General features: G+C 38.3%; 1 protein-coding gene across 4 annotated transcripts in view; it reads left to right on the top strand.

Moving 5' to 3' along the window:
- The window catches only part of ACSL3 (acyl-CoA synthetase long chain family member 3), a 49,022-nt gene extending 33,572 nt beyond the window's left edge, over nucleotides 1–15,450 (top strand). For all 4 annotated transcript variants that reach the window (XM_062005969.1, XM_062005967.1, XM_062005968.1 and 1 more), the window contains 10 exons: nucleotides 1,182–1,332; nucleotides 1,929–2,052; nucleotides 2,308–2,379; nucleotides 2,878–3,017; nucleotides 3,722–3,894; nucleotides 4,831–4,905; nucleotides 5,924–6,115; nucleotides 7,322–7,436; nucleotides 11,714–11,871; nucleotides 13,889–15,450. In XM_062005969.1, the coding sequence (XP_061861953.1) occupies nucleotides 1,182–1,332; nucleotides 1,929–2,052; nucleotides 2,308–2,379; nucleotides 2,878–3,017; nucleotides 3,722–3,894; nucleotides 4,831–4,905; nucleotides 5,924–6,115; nucleotides 7,322–7,436; nucleotides 11,714–11,871; nucleotides 13,889–14,052 (1,364 nt within the window). In that variant the 3' untranslated portion in view covers nucleotides 14,053–15,450. The remainder of the gene's footprint in view (nucleotides 1–1,181; nucleotides 1,333–1,928; nucleotides 2,053–2,307; nucleotides 2,380–2,877; nucleotides 3,018–3,721; nucleotides 3,895–4,830; nucleotides 4,906–5,923; nucleotides 6,116–7,321; nucleotides 7,437–11,713; nucleotides 11,872–13,888) is intronic.

Raw genomic sequence — 15,450 nt, 5'->3', positions numbered from 1 at the left:
GAACCACTGAAGGCATGTGAAGGTTGGATTGAATTTTGTTTTAGGAGTAGGGTGGGTAGTTAATCCATCTGCACTTGATGTTTGGGGGAATGGCAGGTTTCTCCCCAACATTGTGACCATCAATTTCTTTAAAAGATGATTTTCCCTTTTTGATATACCAGTTTTTTGTGTTATTAAAACTGTTTTGGACAACATCAATAGAAGAAATTACAGCTGTAATTCATTAGCTCCTTGAGATTTTTTAATCTATGTACTGTGTAAAAAGGTGTCTAATCCTTCTTTTTTCAGTCTTTTAATTATCACATGCTATGCATTATAAAAAAGGAACATTATTTGAGCTTATAATAAAGGAGCATTATTTGAACATTAACTTTGTCAAGTTAAGCATTCATAAATTGTGGAATGCTACAATGAATTATGGTAAAGCATGTTCAATTAATGTTACATTAAGTACATGAGCTGCTGCATATGTTTTTTTTCCTCTGTGGTGTTCATCATTCAGTATGGGTGGGATTCAGTGAGTGGGAAATTGTTAAATATACTTTCATTCTTCTCAGTGTCTATGTTGTGCCACATGTGCATTGTGCAGTTTTTCCTCTGAAAAAACACAATAGTTTCCGTATTTTCTTACTCTAAGTGGTTAAGTTTTAAAAACACACTTCAATTCTATTGAAGCTATTGAATTTCCTTTAAATATTTCTATAAATTGTACCTAATGTTGGCTTAGCAGTGCCTTGCTGCAGGTGTTGCAGATGAGGCAGCATGGTGTTCCCCTGCCAGGGCATGCATGAGAAAGTAGCTTTGCAAAGGAGGATTGGCAGTGTGGAAGCAGTGCAGGATACCTCCCTAAGGTGGAGAAACTCGGTAACGTTTCGGAGAAGCCAAAGCTCTGCCCGTTTTTTTCCCTGCTCCACAGGAATATAGGAAACAATAGAGAAAAGAAGTTGTCATGGTGGACTAGGACAATCACTCAAAGTGCTGCTCAGCTATTACAAAGAAGTTCCTGCTCTTTGTGAAGGCATTTAAGCTTGACCACAGTTTCTTTAACCAAAGCATGATGGAATAGCGATAGTCATACGTTATATTGGAATGACTGCTGAGGTGTGCTAGCATATCAGATCTCCCAGTCTGGTGAGCACTCCATGCATTACATGTTCTCTTTTTTTCAACCCAAATTACAGGAAACAAGCAGCAGGCTAGGCCTGTGCCCTCGGATATCGCAGTGATCATGTACACAAGTGGATCCACAGGAGTTCCCAAAGGGGTTATGATCTCCCATTGCAACATAATTGCTGGGATAACTGGAATGGCTGAGAGGATTCCAAATCTGGGGTATGTACCAACAGTTACTTACCAGCAAATGATGAAGTCATGTAGTTACATGTGATTTTAGGTTAATTACTGTGTAAAATATTAACTGTTTGGTATTGCTTTGTCTGTGCCCCATCATACTATGCACTTGATGTCTGAGCATCTTCCAATACTGCATTAAATGACTTGACTGCTTCATGTACTGTTTGTTCTCTCATCTTCTGCAAGACCAGGACACAAAAGACTGTGAGGCTGCCTTGCACTAGAGTGGTTGAAAGCTTCCCTAAGCAGTACTTCCTTTGATTAGTGTTAAATTCTGTGGTTTCTTTCTGTTTGGTACAGCTTTTAATCTTGTCCAGAGTCACATTTGTAACCATAACACATGGTTGATTGTCTTGGGATGAGTGAACATCACACTTTGTTCATGCCTTAAACCTACAGTATGTAGCACGCAACTTCTGAAACGAAACTCAGATTATTTGGAGTATGTTCTCAAACTCAAAGGCATTTTTCCACTTTCTCTAGTTCTGCTATAAGCTGTGTGTAAATTTAGCTTAATGGCTTATATGAGAACTCTAATGATACAACATAAATGTATCTAAAAAAAATCTTTACAGGGAGAAAGATATCTACATTGGCTATTTGCCTCTTGCCCACGTTCTGGAGCTGAGTGCTGAACTTGTGTGTCTATCTCATGGCTGCCGTATTGGGTACTCTTCTCCTCAGACATTAGCTGACCAGGTATGTTGTAGATGTATACCCTGTGGTAAAAAAAATTACTACATCAGATCTTTTTATTTCTTTAAAAATATTACAACAAATCTTCTTTTCTACAAAAGAACATGATATTGGTGGGTATGACTGGTACTCAGGACGAAATGTGTTTGTTACAATATAATGTAAATGAAAACGATTGTTTGAAAGATGTACTCTGTCAATTTGTTTCTCACGTTAAAAATCTTGAATATGTTTACTAGTAAATTTTCTTTGTTTTAGTCCTCTAAAATAAAGAAAGGAAGCAAAGGTGATGTTACTACACTTAAACCAACCCTAATGGCAGCTGTCCCGGTAAGTAACGGAAGGATAAATAATTTTCCAAATGATTAAAAAATATAATTGATAATTAATTTTTAAACCATGAAATTAATGCAATGCTAATTTAAATGAAAGGCGGTACCTTTGATGTTAAGATAGCTTAGAATTATATTTGTAGTATTTGTCTGTGTGTTGGGGATGAACGTTCATCATGTGAGTGTCAATGTTGTAAGAAGTTTAATTAGCAGTAGAGATTACCATTTTGATTAGTCATCTGTTGTTCATCATAGTAAATGAATGGAATAAGGATAGGTGGCAGCAGTCAGTTTGGGATTAACTAGCGCTGCTGCGATGTTTGCTTTCCGCCTTTCTGTGGACATCTTGCTATCTCTTGGCAGTGGAAGAAGCAGCAACCTGGGAGTGGGTTGTCATTGGAAACGTACTAGAATTTCTACATTGTATATGGTTTTTATTGACTGAATTTAGGATTCTGTTTCTTTGAGTTAAAAGTTAATCTTTTTATATAACTAGGAGATTATGGATCGGATCTACAAAAATGTCATGAATAAAGTGAATGAAATGACGACTTTCCAGCGGAATCTATTTATATTGGCCTACAACTACAAAATGGAACAGATTTCCAAAGGTTACACCACCCCACTCTGTGACAGGTGATTTTATTTTTAATGGCACCAAAAAAATACTTATCAAAGTCTTACCACATGAACAGTATCTTATTCTTTTTTGTGCTTTTCTTTGTTTTAATGTTGACGGTTTGAACATGAAAAAGTCTGTAATTAAGTGTAAATTGAAACCACAAATCATTAGTTTGTGTGATGATTTTAAATATTTACTGATGCAATTTGAATGAGTGTTATTTAACTTGAAACTGCTTGGAGACAATTATATTCACTGCATTATTTTCATGAGGACTTCATTAATGGATTTGTTCAAGTCTTGAGTGAGATGGGAAGTCTATTCTACAGATAACTGTAGACTTCACATTTTTATGGAAGTGAATCACAGAATATTTCAGGTTGCAAGGAACCCGTATGGATCATCAAGTCCAACTCCCAACTTTAGTGAGACTAAAGGATAATACAAATGCAAGAGTTATACAGTATATTTAAATGATATTTGAATGGAAAATCACAGAACTTTACTGTCTTACTACAACCTCAAAACTTTTAACTCCTCTTCAGATCAGAAATCTCTGCTTGTGATTTTGAAAACTTGAATGTGCTCCTTCAGGGTTTGCCTTGAATGCCATAAAAGTTTATTTGAAGATGTTGGAAACTTTCAGTTCAGATACAAAATTAGGTACTCTATTGTTTTGATGTTAAGCAACAAATATACTTTTATCTTTGCATTTTAGCCTTATTTTCCGGAAAGTACGAATGCTGCTAGGTGGAAAAATTCGCATCTTGCTTTGTGGAGGAGCTCCACTCTCTGCAGCAACTCAGCGGTTTATGAACATTTGTTTCTGTTGCCCTGTAGGACAGGGGTATGGACTAACTGAGTCAGCTGGAGCTGGAACAATCACGGAAGGTTGGTGTTGGTGCATCCCACCGAGTGCTGTGATCATGCTGAGCTCTCTGTGTGTATCATCTTTGACAGTGTAGTCATTTGGTGAATGGTACTGAACATAATTGGTGAATCCTGAGAATTATTTGTAATCATAAATGTTTAAAACAGTAGGAATACTAATTCTGACCTTGTGCTAAAGCTGGTGACTTACATATGAAATGAATGTTCTTATTTGTGATAGAGAAACCTGTGCTAGTGTGAATGGGGCCGTGGCATTATTGCACTTAACCAGTTGAACAGAATAAATTATTTCTAATTTTGGGGAGTATATTGACATGTTAGGAAAACAAAAAGATGGAATGCAAAAGCCTGCACCAGATTTTAATTTAATATTACAGAACTTAATGGTTTCAGTTGCCTTTTAGTCCTAAAGTTTAGCTCTTATTCTGTGGTGGCAGAAAGAGACGGAGCTAATATTTTTGGCAATGGTATCATCTACCTAGGAATTGTAGGAGGAATGTCTAAGATACATTGCTATATTATGCAAGATTTTAGAACATATATTATGTTCCTTGCTGAGCCACAAACTGCTGTGATGTGATTTTTATTCCAAGACGTCTTTGGAAATGACGTCTTTCACTAGCTTGGGAAAAAATACTACTTAATACTATTTAAAGTTGTGCTACTTCTGAAGTGTGATCCACAAGGACAGCTTAATTTCAAAGCTGTGTTGATATGACTGAAAGTATCTGTAAATCCAGCCATCTATTCCCTTTGCAGGACAATGATTTTATCTGCATTACCTTGATAGATTCATTTGTTTTCTTGGAAGTTCTGTGAATTAAAGATCAGAAATAAATAGCAGTTAATTTTCAGTACATAAGATGCACGATAAAAAGATTTTTTTAAACAGTTTTGCTTTTTTTTTTCCTTGAAAAATGCTCTTTTAAATTCTAGTTTGGGACTACACCACAGGGAGAGTGGGAGCACCTTTGGTCTGTTGTGAAATCAAGTTACTGAACTGGGAAGAAGGTGAGAACTTCTGTTTGTGGTTAAATGGTTAAATTATAGTATGTTTGTAAGAACTTTATGTAGCTATTTTTCTTCTGGGCTTTGCTCAGTAGTAATTAGATGACTATTTCTTCAGTTTTTAAATTTTAAATGGTACTTTTACCTATAAAAATTTGATCCTTGGGGACAAAAAAGGTAAAATAAATTCCTCAGTGGTTTTTATACTTGAGTATGCAGATAGAAGCTATTGAGTGGCATTTTGAGTAGGTTGAATTATGACTCACTGTCTATACTGTTTTTTTATTCCAGTCGTGGTAATTGTACATTTGCATATTGTGTAAATGTATACAGCATTGTACCTCTTTTTGGTTTAGATGAGTATTCTTGCAGGACAGAATGCAGGTCCTGTGTGTTGTGTCTTAGAGATGCTGGGTTCAGGAGACTTCAACTGAAGTGCATGCATGATACCTTTTGTTGCCATCAAGAAATTATTTTCAAATAGTCCTCATAATGTTATTACTAAAAAGATAATTCAGATTATTCTAAATAAGATGTGTGCATATGGGATGGAAATGCTATATAAAATATATTTAATGAAGTTTGAAGTTTCTTTAGGTGACTTCCTTTCACTGTAGGCTTTTGTGTGTTGTGGAGGAGAAACACATAATCCTTAAGAGTGCTTTGGTATACGTGAAACCTTATTTTTTAAATATCCTAAAGTGACGTGAAATGTGTCTGTCTTTTTTGTTTGAGCCTGTATGAAACTGATAAGAACATGTTAGTTGTGGCAGAAAGTTTCATAGAGATGGCATTTGCCCTCTACATGCCTGTGAATTTCACTGTAAACACACATGTTAAATAGGTATTTATAGACTGAAACAAACTGAAACCACTTCTTCTCTCACTGAACTATTCAGACAAGTGGTAACTTTTAAGTCCTTAGTCAAAAGTGTTAAGCTCTATATTTAAATAGTACAAAGAGTAGGAATTCTTGCTTTGGAATGTTTTTTAATTCTTGTAATAAAACCCGTACTTTTAGGTGGATATTACAACACTGATAAACCATACCCTAGAGGTGAAATTCTTATTGGAGGGCAAAATGTGACTGTGGGCTACTACAAAAATGAAGTACGGACCAAAAAAGATTTCAGTGTTGATGAGAATGGGCAGAGGTGGCTCCATACCGGAGACATTGGAGAGTTTCATCAAGATGGATGTCTGAAAATTATTGGTGAGTTAATAAATTCAGGTGAACAAATCTATTTACATTGGTTTCAGGGCTGCTAAATACTGCAGTTAACCAGTAAAAAAAATCTGAATATCTTTGCATACAGTTTGCACACATAATATAAAATTGACTCTGTGCTTTAAAAGATTATTTTAAAAAAATTGCCTCCTTTGAAACAGGCTTAACATTGTGACTCCACTTTGTTAGTGAGACTGAGTACTAATTAGATAATTAAATGTAGACTAATTGAGCTAGATAAACTGCATTAGGTTTTGTAATTTCCTGAGTGTGGAATTTGATTCAGTGAAAGGACTACTGTGTTAATATTTGCTCATCAATTAAATAAGCCTTTTTTTAATCTTGCCATTTTTTGTAATAAGGATATCCCTTCATCATAAAGGAACTAGGAAAAATATACTAAGGTAAAGGGATTGCACAAAAGCATGTATTAGGCTTGTAGAATTCTTTGATACCTGTAACGCAAAGATGGATGCCCTGCAAATGACCAGGTGTATCTCTTGAAGTCAGTGAGTGATTCAGGGTGCTCTTTAATTCAAAAAACTAAACTTACTTGGTTTATTATATGAGAAAAATCTGTGGTCCCATTGTAGCTGACTTGCACTGGTCAAACAGGTCAAACAGCTACAAAGCTACCTTGCTTGGCTGCATAAAGCACTCCTGGCTGCCCTCACAGCCAGGTGGGTATGGCCCTATAGCCATCTTTGGGCTACATAGAGTAAACTCAAGTAATTTGGGCTTAATTTTTAGTTCCTATTGTTGTTTTTCAAATAACAGATGGACAGTTGCTCTTCAAATATGGATTTAGCCTGAGAATAAATAACAAAATGTCACCAAATGCTGCAGTTCCTGCCATAAGCATCTGTACCAGACAGAACTAAACATGTGCTTCTAGACACTGACTTTTGCATAATTCTAATTGTCATCCGTTCGCGTGCCACTGCAGTCAGATAGGAGATACCGTTCTAAAGGCAGAAAGTGCATGGGATTGAAATGTGTGTCGTGTTAAGTGAGGGACAGACTGATAAAATGCAAGGTCTGGAAACCTGGTACTGAGTGTCTTTGGCACGTTCACCAAGCACAAGCCAGCTTACCATTTGGCATTGATACGTGTTATTTCAGAAAAGCAGAAAAGCGATGCCTAAAGTTTGTGTTCTGTAGTTAATGTTTAATTCCTTTTTTCCTCAATAGATCGCAAAAAAGATCTTGTAAAACTCCAGGCAGGAGAATATGTTTCTCTTGGTAAAGTAGAAGCAGCTCTAAAGAATCTTCCACTGGTAGATAATATTTGTGTGTATGCAAGCAGGTAAGAGGCAGCTGATGCTTTGTTATTGCTCTGTTCTGTGTCTGTCTTACTGAAGGCATAAGCAAATATTTTTGCCACTCAATGTGTGGAATTTTTGAGACCACTTGAAAAAGGATTTTATTTACAATACAATGCAATAACTTGATTAAAACCAAACCATCTGAAATGTATGTTTTTATTTTTCCTTTCCCATTGTTTTCATCATCTGTTGGCAAATGCCAAGAATGAGTCTTTCATTCTCTCTCCCCCAATCTGAAAAAGCAGCTGAACTCTTGACTCACAGACATCACTCAAGCACTTTAGAGATTATTACCTGTAGAAGCCCTAGGACACCTTGTTCTTTGCTGCATTTAGCAGTGATCTTTTCTTCAGAGAAAGTACTGTTGTACTTCAGGGGAAAGGTGTTTTCTTTAACCTCTGCAGTACACCAGTGGAAGCTTGAAGCTTGAGAGAAAATGCTCTCTAAATAATACACAAACACACAATTAATAATGAAATGTCCTTTCTATTTGCTTTCTATATGTACTGCTGGATTAGGCATGTAAGGGCTCAAATGTCTCTTTTAAATTTCTGTTTCTAGAATTTCCTACCTGTACATGACACAAACTTGTATGTGTAAATATACTTCAGGTGGTCTGTGTTTCCTGTGGTCGTTTTGATGTCTGGAAAGTAATTTTAGACCTTGTGAATGACAGGAGTATTCTGATTTCCAGTATGGCCAAAAATCCTCACTTGATAACTTTGAAAGAGGCCAGGACAAGCCTACCAGAGAATTGCTCAGCGGTAATACATAGAAAATTAACTTTTGGCTTGTTCACCTGGTTGTGGTATGGGGAGTGTTTTGTATTAACTCATGGTAGTCATTCTGTAACTTCAGTTTTGACAGTTTTGGATCACTAGGCTATCATGTATTGGGCATACCACTACTGAGAAAAATCCTATTGAGCTTTATTTGTGGTTTGACCTGTTGGGTGAGTCCCATGTTTACTTGCTTTGACTACCTGAGGTTATGTGCCTCTTTGGAGCACCCTCTGTAGTCTCTGGAGAAAGAGATTGCTACAGATGGTGATTTATGCTGTTCTGGGATTGAAGTTCACAATTGGACTTGTGCTGTCAAGTTTTGGATTCATTTTGCCAAGTCAGCATAACACTGGAGGCTCAAATGCACATCGCACAGGCACATGATTCTGATAGTCTGGGTCTTGTCTGTTACTTACAAAATAGTAAAACCTATGAGCAATGTTTACAGAATCTGAGTACATTCAAGACTGGTTTTGCTGCTGTATTTCTTCTTAATGCTTTCATGTAATAATACAAATAATACAGATTCTCTGAAAGATTGTCCATATGCACATTTCATTGTGGGTATATGCTCACCTCAACAGTGTGAGCTTGGGAGACATTTCATTAGCAGTGCTTGCAACATCTCTTGTATCCTGTCTCTCCTTATACTTTGCCTGGATTATCTTTGTGCAGGAGGAGTCCTTCATTTGTAGATGTACTTTCTCCAACATAGAAAAGGACAAGGAGTGCAGACTTTTACAAATGGGTTAAATCTGATTTGACCTTAGATCATGGGATGCAAAGCTCTTCTGAACATGGTAGTAGAGAATCAAAAGTGTTTCTGCAGTATCAGTGCTTCAAAAGCTATATGAACTGACCACTGCAGACAAAATATTCAGATAAGGAACAAAATGTTTGCTGAAAGGAGACTCCTACTGCTTTATCAGCACTCACTCATCCAAAATGCATTCAATGGGTCTCAAGCATCTTGTTAGAAGCTAAGTAGGGAAACCTAGGACATGGCAAAGAAAGACAATGGAGTTCTCAGTAGGGAGCTCAAGGAGAGCTGATAAGAACCAGAATATACAGAATAGAGATGCTTATATACAGTGCTACTGTTTATGTCTCTTACTCAAGTATGCCCCTTAGACCTATAGTAGGATCTCAAGCACAGCAAGGGAATGAAGACGCTTAGTGTAGGGGAGACATCTTGGCAAAATCTCTTAGCATGGAGGAGATGTCTAAGAGGGTCTTGAGGACCAAATTATGAAAATTTCCTCCTTCCTGCTGTTGTTAAAACCTCCCAAGACCTAAGAAGCTAGCAAATTCAAAAGATCTGCAGAAAGGAGAACAGTGGAGAGGGAAGTAGCTGAGAGAAGATGTAGTTTTCAGCATACTTCTCAAGACATTGCTTTAGCATATGAAGTACAAGAAGTGAACATTTAACTTAGCAGCACAGCATGAAAAGCTACATGTTGCAGTAGTGATGAATTCTGAGATGCTCTTTCTAGGAAAATGCATAGTTGCATGAACCTGTTTGTCCAGAGGAAGTATGCTTCTGTTCAAGAGGTTGAATTTTAGATGAACCAAAGTTGGAGGCGTACCTAGCCAACTGATTACTTCCTCGTGCTGTTTATCCCTGGAGACACTGCTGATACTGCTAGACATGAACTTAAGCATGTCAAAAGACTACAGGAACCAGGAATGGAAGTGCCAGATGAGGCCTCACCAGGGCAGAGGGGGAGCAGAACCTCCCTCTGCTTTCTACACTCATCTTGATGCATCCCAGGATACCATTGGCCTTCTTGGCCACGAGGGCACATTGTTGAGTCGTGGTTAATTTATTGTCAACACGACTCCCAGGTCTCTTTGCAGAGCTGTTCTCCAGCAGGTCAATCCCCAGCCTGTACTGGTACTCTGCCCAAATCTCGAGCCGGTTGAGATCCCGCTGAATGGCAGCACAGCCTCTGGTGAATCAGCCAGTTCTCCCAGTTTGGTGTTATCAGCAAAATTGCTGAGGGTGCACTCTGTCCCCTCATCCCAGGTTGTTGATGAAGATGTTGAACAAGACTGGCCCCAGAACCAATCCCTGTGGAACTCCCCTGGCCACAGGCCTCCAACTCAATTCTGTGCTGTTGATCACCACCCTCTGGGCTCTGTCATTCAGCCAGCTCGTGATCCACCTCACTGTCCACTCATCGAAGGCACACTGCCTGAGCTTTCTGATGAGGACATTGTGAGAGACAGTGTCAAAAGCCTTGCTGAAGTCAAGGTAGATGACGCCTGCTTCTCTCCCCTCTCAGCCAGTTATACCCTCGTAGAGGGCTATCAGATTGGTCAAGCCGGATTGCCTGTTGGTGAATCTTTGTTGACTTCCCCTGATAACCATCTTTTCCTTTGTATGTTCCTAATAAATTGCCTTTGTAAATTCCTAAAGAAACTTGAGAAAGGAAGGAAGACTAGAAAGGTAAGAAGGGAAAAAAATAGTAGTTGTCTGTGAATGAATAAATGGCTTCTCTGGAAGGGTGAGGGACGTCTGACTACTGCCTGTATGAAAATACAACTGATATAAACTGCAGAGAGGATGAGTCAGGAATAGCCATCAAGAACAGCTTACCGGTTCTAAGAAGAACAAAGCACTGGCATTAGCATTTGCCTGGTGTTTAAGAATGGGTTAGACAAGCCTCCATTAGATGTAGCTGACTTTGCTTCAAGGCAGGTGAATGAATTGGATGATCTGAGATGGCTTTTAGCTCTGATTCTGCCACCTGCTTTGTTAGAGTTTATAGAGTTGCTCTGTGAGGTTCTGTTCACATTTGCCCTAAACTCTACACCATCTAAAAAAATCCTGAATACCTGTTTCAGGGCAAATTGTGGTTTAGTGTTTTCCAAAGACTTTGAGATCACAGCTTTGCATGTTCTAGGCATATTGGGAGCAAAGATTGGCAACAATAGAGTGAGCGTATGGACAATCACATGAAAGAGAAAAAGTCACTTCCCTTACAGAAGCAGGCATTCTTTGAGATGTGTTGTGCATATGCTCATTCCACAACCTGCTCTCCAACCCCTCTTCACTGCAGTCCTCTACTCCTCTACAGTAACTGGATTCTGCAGTTGAGAGGAAACTGAGGTAGGGAAGCCGCACACCAATCTTCATACCGGGATGCAAAACATGAGGAAAGGCAGGGCGCATTGACATCGTATGGGTACTGCTTCCCCAAAGCTTTGAGCAGGAGATACAGTGGAATATGCATATGGACAGCACACCTTGAAGCAATCCACTTGCTGTAAGGTAAGTAGCTTCTCTTTCTACTTATTTTTAAACAGGCACAGATAATTTGTGCACTTTTTCAGAAAGACGATCAGGTGAACAAAAGCCAACTGTTAAGAGCAATATCTCTGTATGAGGTGCAATCCTTTCAGCTTGAAGTGTTATTTTTTTGAAGACTTGTTAACGGTACAAAATTAATACTAAAGCACATTATGCTTCTCAGTTTCCATTCTTATGTCATTGGATTTGTTGTGCCAAATCAAAAGGAGCTCATTGAACTAGCTCGAAAGAAAGGATTTAAAGGAACTTGGGAAGAGATTTGTAACAGTCCTGAGATGGAAAAAGAGGTACTGAAGATGATAGCTGAGGCTGCCATGGCAGGTGAGTAGCTGAGTAGATGGTATTAACCTTGTGGACTGGTTGGGCTCTAAAAATATTTTCATATTTTTCATAGAGCATGTATTCTTCATAGAAATATATGAAGCAAAGTTTTCTTTTGTTTTTAACAAGGCCAATAGCTGAGGAAAGAATATGTGGGTCATCTGTAGATCCACGATCTGTGTATTGGGTATCATACAGTCTCACACGCAACATACATGGTTGAAATCACCCCATGGTGACAGAGGCTCTCCTATCTTCCAGTGACTGTCATCTGAGGGATTTCCTGAACTGAAAGTAGAGTCTTTTCAGTCAGCTTTTCTTCCACTAACCCTTCAGTTGCGTTTTAAAGTTACATAAATATTCTGTATGAGTCCATACTATCTTGTAGTGGAGTTGCACAGCTCAGCTCTGTTCATGTGAAGAAGGGCCTCTTGTTTGCTGTAACCCTGCCATCTGCTAGTTCAGTTTGGTTCTGCTGAGTTCCTGTACTGGGAGAAGCAGTGAACAGTTACAGTGGCAGCTGGGATTCCTTTCAGTGTCTATTATACTTCCCCCTTAGCTGTATCTTTTTCATGCTAATTGGTGGTAGTTGGTTCAGCTGGTTCTGGTGCAGAATTACACAGTGATGTTTTGCTTGTTCTTTTATAGTAATTTCTGCCTTGTTGTTTGCTTTTGACCATTAGTGAGCTTTTTTCATAAAGCTCTCAGTAATGACCACAGGTTTTTTTAATGATCATTGTGGATGTTAAATGTGGGGGGTTTGTTTCTCCTTCACACTTTGCTATAATGGATGTTTTCTGCTGTCTGTTTGCAACTGCTCAATATCACAGTGTCCTTCTACGTCTCTCTGCAATATTTTCTACCCTGGACAACTTTATGCTTCCAACAAACTTTGTCTTGTTAATCTTGATCTCTTCTCCATGTTATTTGTGAGCACATTAAGCTCTATGATGAGTACATTTGCAGAGTTCTGTTGCAGGAGCATACTCTAGAGCAGTCTCAATACTGCCATAGACTGTTTCTTTTCCTTGCCTCATGTCCCTAGTCCTTTTATGCATGACTTCATGGAGCTATAGGCAAAGACATTCCAAGAAGCTGCTGTGATGGAGAGCATATACCAAATTGCTTTCCTTTCCTTTCTTGTGCAGCACTAACTAGTCTAGAGAGAATGAAAAATGTTGTTAAAATTGATGAAATGGATATATTTGATTTAATCCTGATTTCTTTACATATTGATGTTATTTTCTGTTTTTACTTTTCACTTTGTTATCACAGGCTTTAGTTTTGAAGGAGTATGGTGGTGATTTTTAGTGCTAAATTGCAAAAACCGGAGACCCAGGAATGTCTAAAGATGGCAAGTTAGGCAGGATCATTATACATTTGTGGGTTATTTTTTTTTTTTTGTAGCCTGAAAATAGAGTATTTTTTTAATGCTACCTTTCTATTGATTACTTTTCTTAGAGTTGTCTTTCTTCTCTCATGTCTGAAACCATAGCAGCTCTCAAACTGATGTCGCGTTTCCTGGGAAAGGTGTAAACGCAGAGCCCTGTCCTGTGTCAGTCAGGGAACAGCTACCATGTGAACCTAGTTTGCTGGAATAATTTAGGACTATCAGGAAAAAACTGCAAAAGCCTCATTTTTTTCAAGCTTAAGTAGTCTGGATTTTAAGATTTTTTATCTCCAGAAGATGAGTATCATAACACCGATAAAACGGTGTATATTTTGAGGATGCCACTTGCAGGCACTGAGGCTTTTCTGAAGTCAGGGAGCAGCACAGCTACTCAAACAGCTGGGGCTTGTTTCATTATTTCTGTGGAAACTGAAGAACAATTATTGGTGGATCCTGTCACTCGTGGCTGTGCAGGTTTCCAAACATAACCAATGGGGGGTTTGAGGAGCACTTCTTTGTTTATATCCCGTGCTAGTCTGTGTGAGAACACAGCTCCTCTGTTTGTGCTTCATTCTAGACAAGTGGTTACATTGATGTTTTGTATTAAAAAACTGTTTCTTTTTACAGCTAACCTGGAGAAGTTTGAAATACCAGTAAAAATTCGTTTGAGCCCCGATTCTTGGACCCCTGAGACTGGTCTAGTGACAGATGCGTTCAAACTGAAACGCAAAGAGCTCACGGCGTACTATCAGATGGACATTGACCGAATGTATGGGAAAAATGTAAAATAATTCCTTTTTGCTGCACCACTTTGCTACGATGAGCTTGGATCAAATAGGAAATACTTGAATTGCCTGTCTGAACACTTGAGATCAACACTCAAACCCACCATTCCTCATTTGCGGTTTAAACTGTTCTTTCTGATAACATCACCATGATGACTGGCAAGTCTAGTAAAATGTTACGGCAGCAAGCTTGTGTCTGTCTCCTTTTTTCCAGTTTTCTCTGCTACCTTGTCAGTCTGTGGATTTTCCAGGAACTTTTTGGGAAACCGTGATCTGAAGCCTCACGTTTTTAAACGTTTATAAATCCTGTATAATGTTTGATTTGTATCTTTAAAATTTGGATGTATATAGAGAGAACTTGGCTATATAAGATACGGTTATACTGGGGGCCTTTTTTTACATAATTATTTAAAGATAAGAAGGTATCGATGTTGTGACATTGAAAATGCTTGTAATGAGATCAATGTTGAACAGAGGACCAGGTTATTTGCTGCTGTGCTACTTTTCTGTGTAAAGCTGAGGGAGAATATGTTTGGCATTCTACCTTGTGTAATACGACTTCAATATGTGCCTCATGGTTACTTTTATTTTTCTCTGGAAGTGAAAAGATGGTGGTGGCACAGCTCTGTGTAAAGGTGGGTCCTCCTGCAGGTGTTATTTCAAGGTTAATACGAAGAAATGCTATTGACACAGCAGAAGTTAAACCGAAAAATAATCTCTCAAATACAGAAGCTTCTTTTAATAGCTCATGACCATTTCATCTGATAGTTGAATTGTGTAGAGCTAGTAAGGACTCTCAGCATGAATTCCACATAACGCTTTGTGAGTTTGATGGTGTCATTTTAGCAGAAGAACTGTACCAACTTTTGTCTTTGTTCATTAGGTTTGGACATTACACTGCATTTGCTCTTTTGCTCTTTGTGAAAGTCTGGCAAGACCTCTGTTCTGCCCTAGCTGCAACCCAAATCTTACGGGGGGGATTTTTAAAGTCATAATGACAGTTATGTTCTCAGCTCACACAGTGCCTAACTGCCTTTTGTGCCATTAAAAATCTCCCTTTAATTCTATGTTCTTTTCTTAAGCATTTTTTTTCTTTGAAAACAGGTATTTTAAGTATCTGTCAGCCAGAGTTATTTATGTTGCTTGATTTTGTTCCACCCAGTTCTTACTTTGGGAAGGAGGCTCAGTTTCTGTTTTACTGTGGGGATGCAGATGTCGTTTGAAGAACCGTGGAGGATATTTTCTCCTTCAGTGAGAGCTTTGAAATTTGCTTCACATGTGAATTTTTTTACTTTCAAAATATTTCTAGAAAGAACATTGTAATCAGGGTTACCTGAGAATGTGAAAAGACCTACATCAGTCAACTTTGTGATGGAGCAAATATTAAAATGACTTTCATTTGGA

Source organism: Colius striatus, chromosome 12 (genome assembly GCF_028858725.1).
Source record: "Colius striatus isolate bColStr4 chromosome 12, bColStr4.1.hap1, whole genome shotgun sequence".
Taxonomy (NCBI): Eukaryota; Metazoa; Chordata; class Aves; order Coliiformes; family Coliidae; genus Colius; species Colius striatus.
This window is presented reverse-complemented; position numbering and strand designations above follow the sequence as displayed.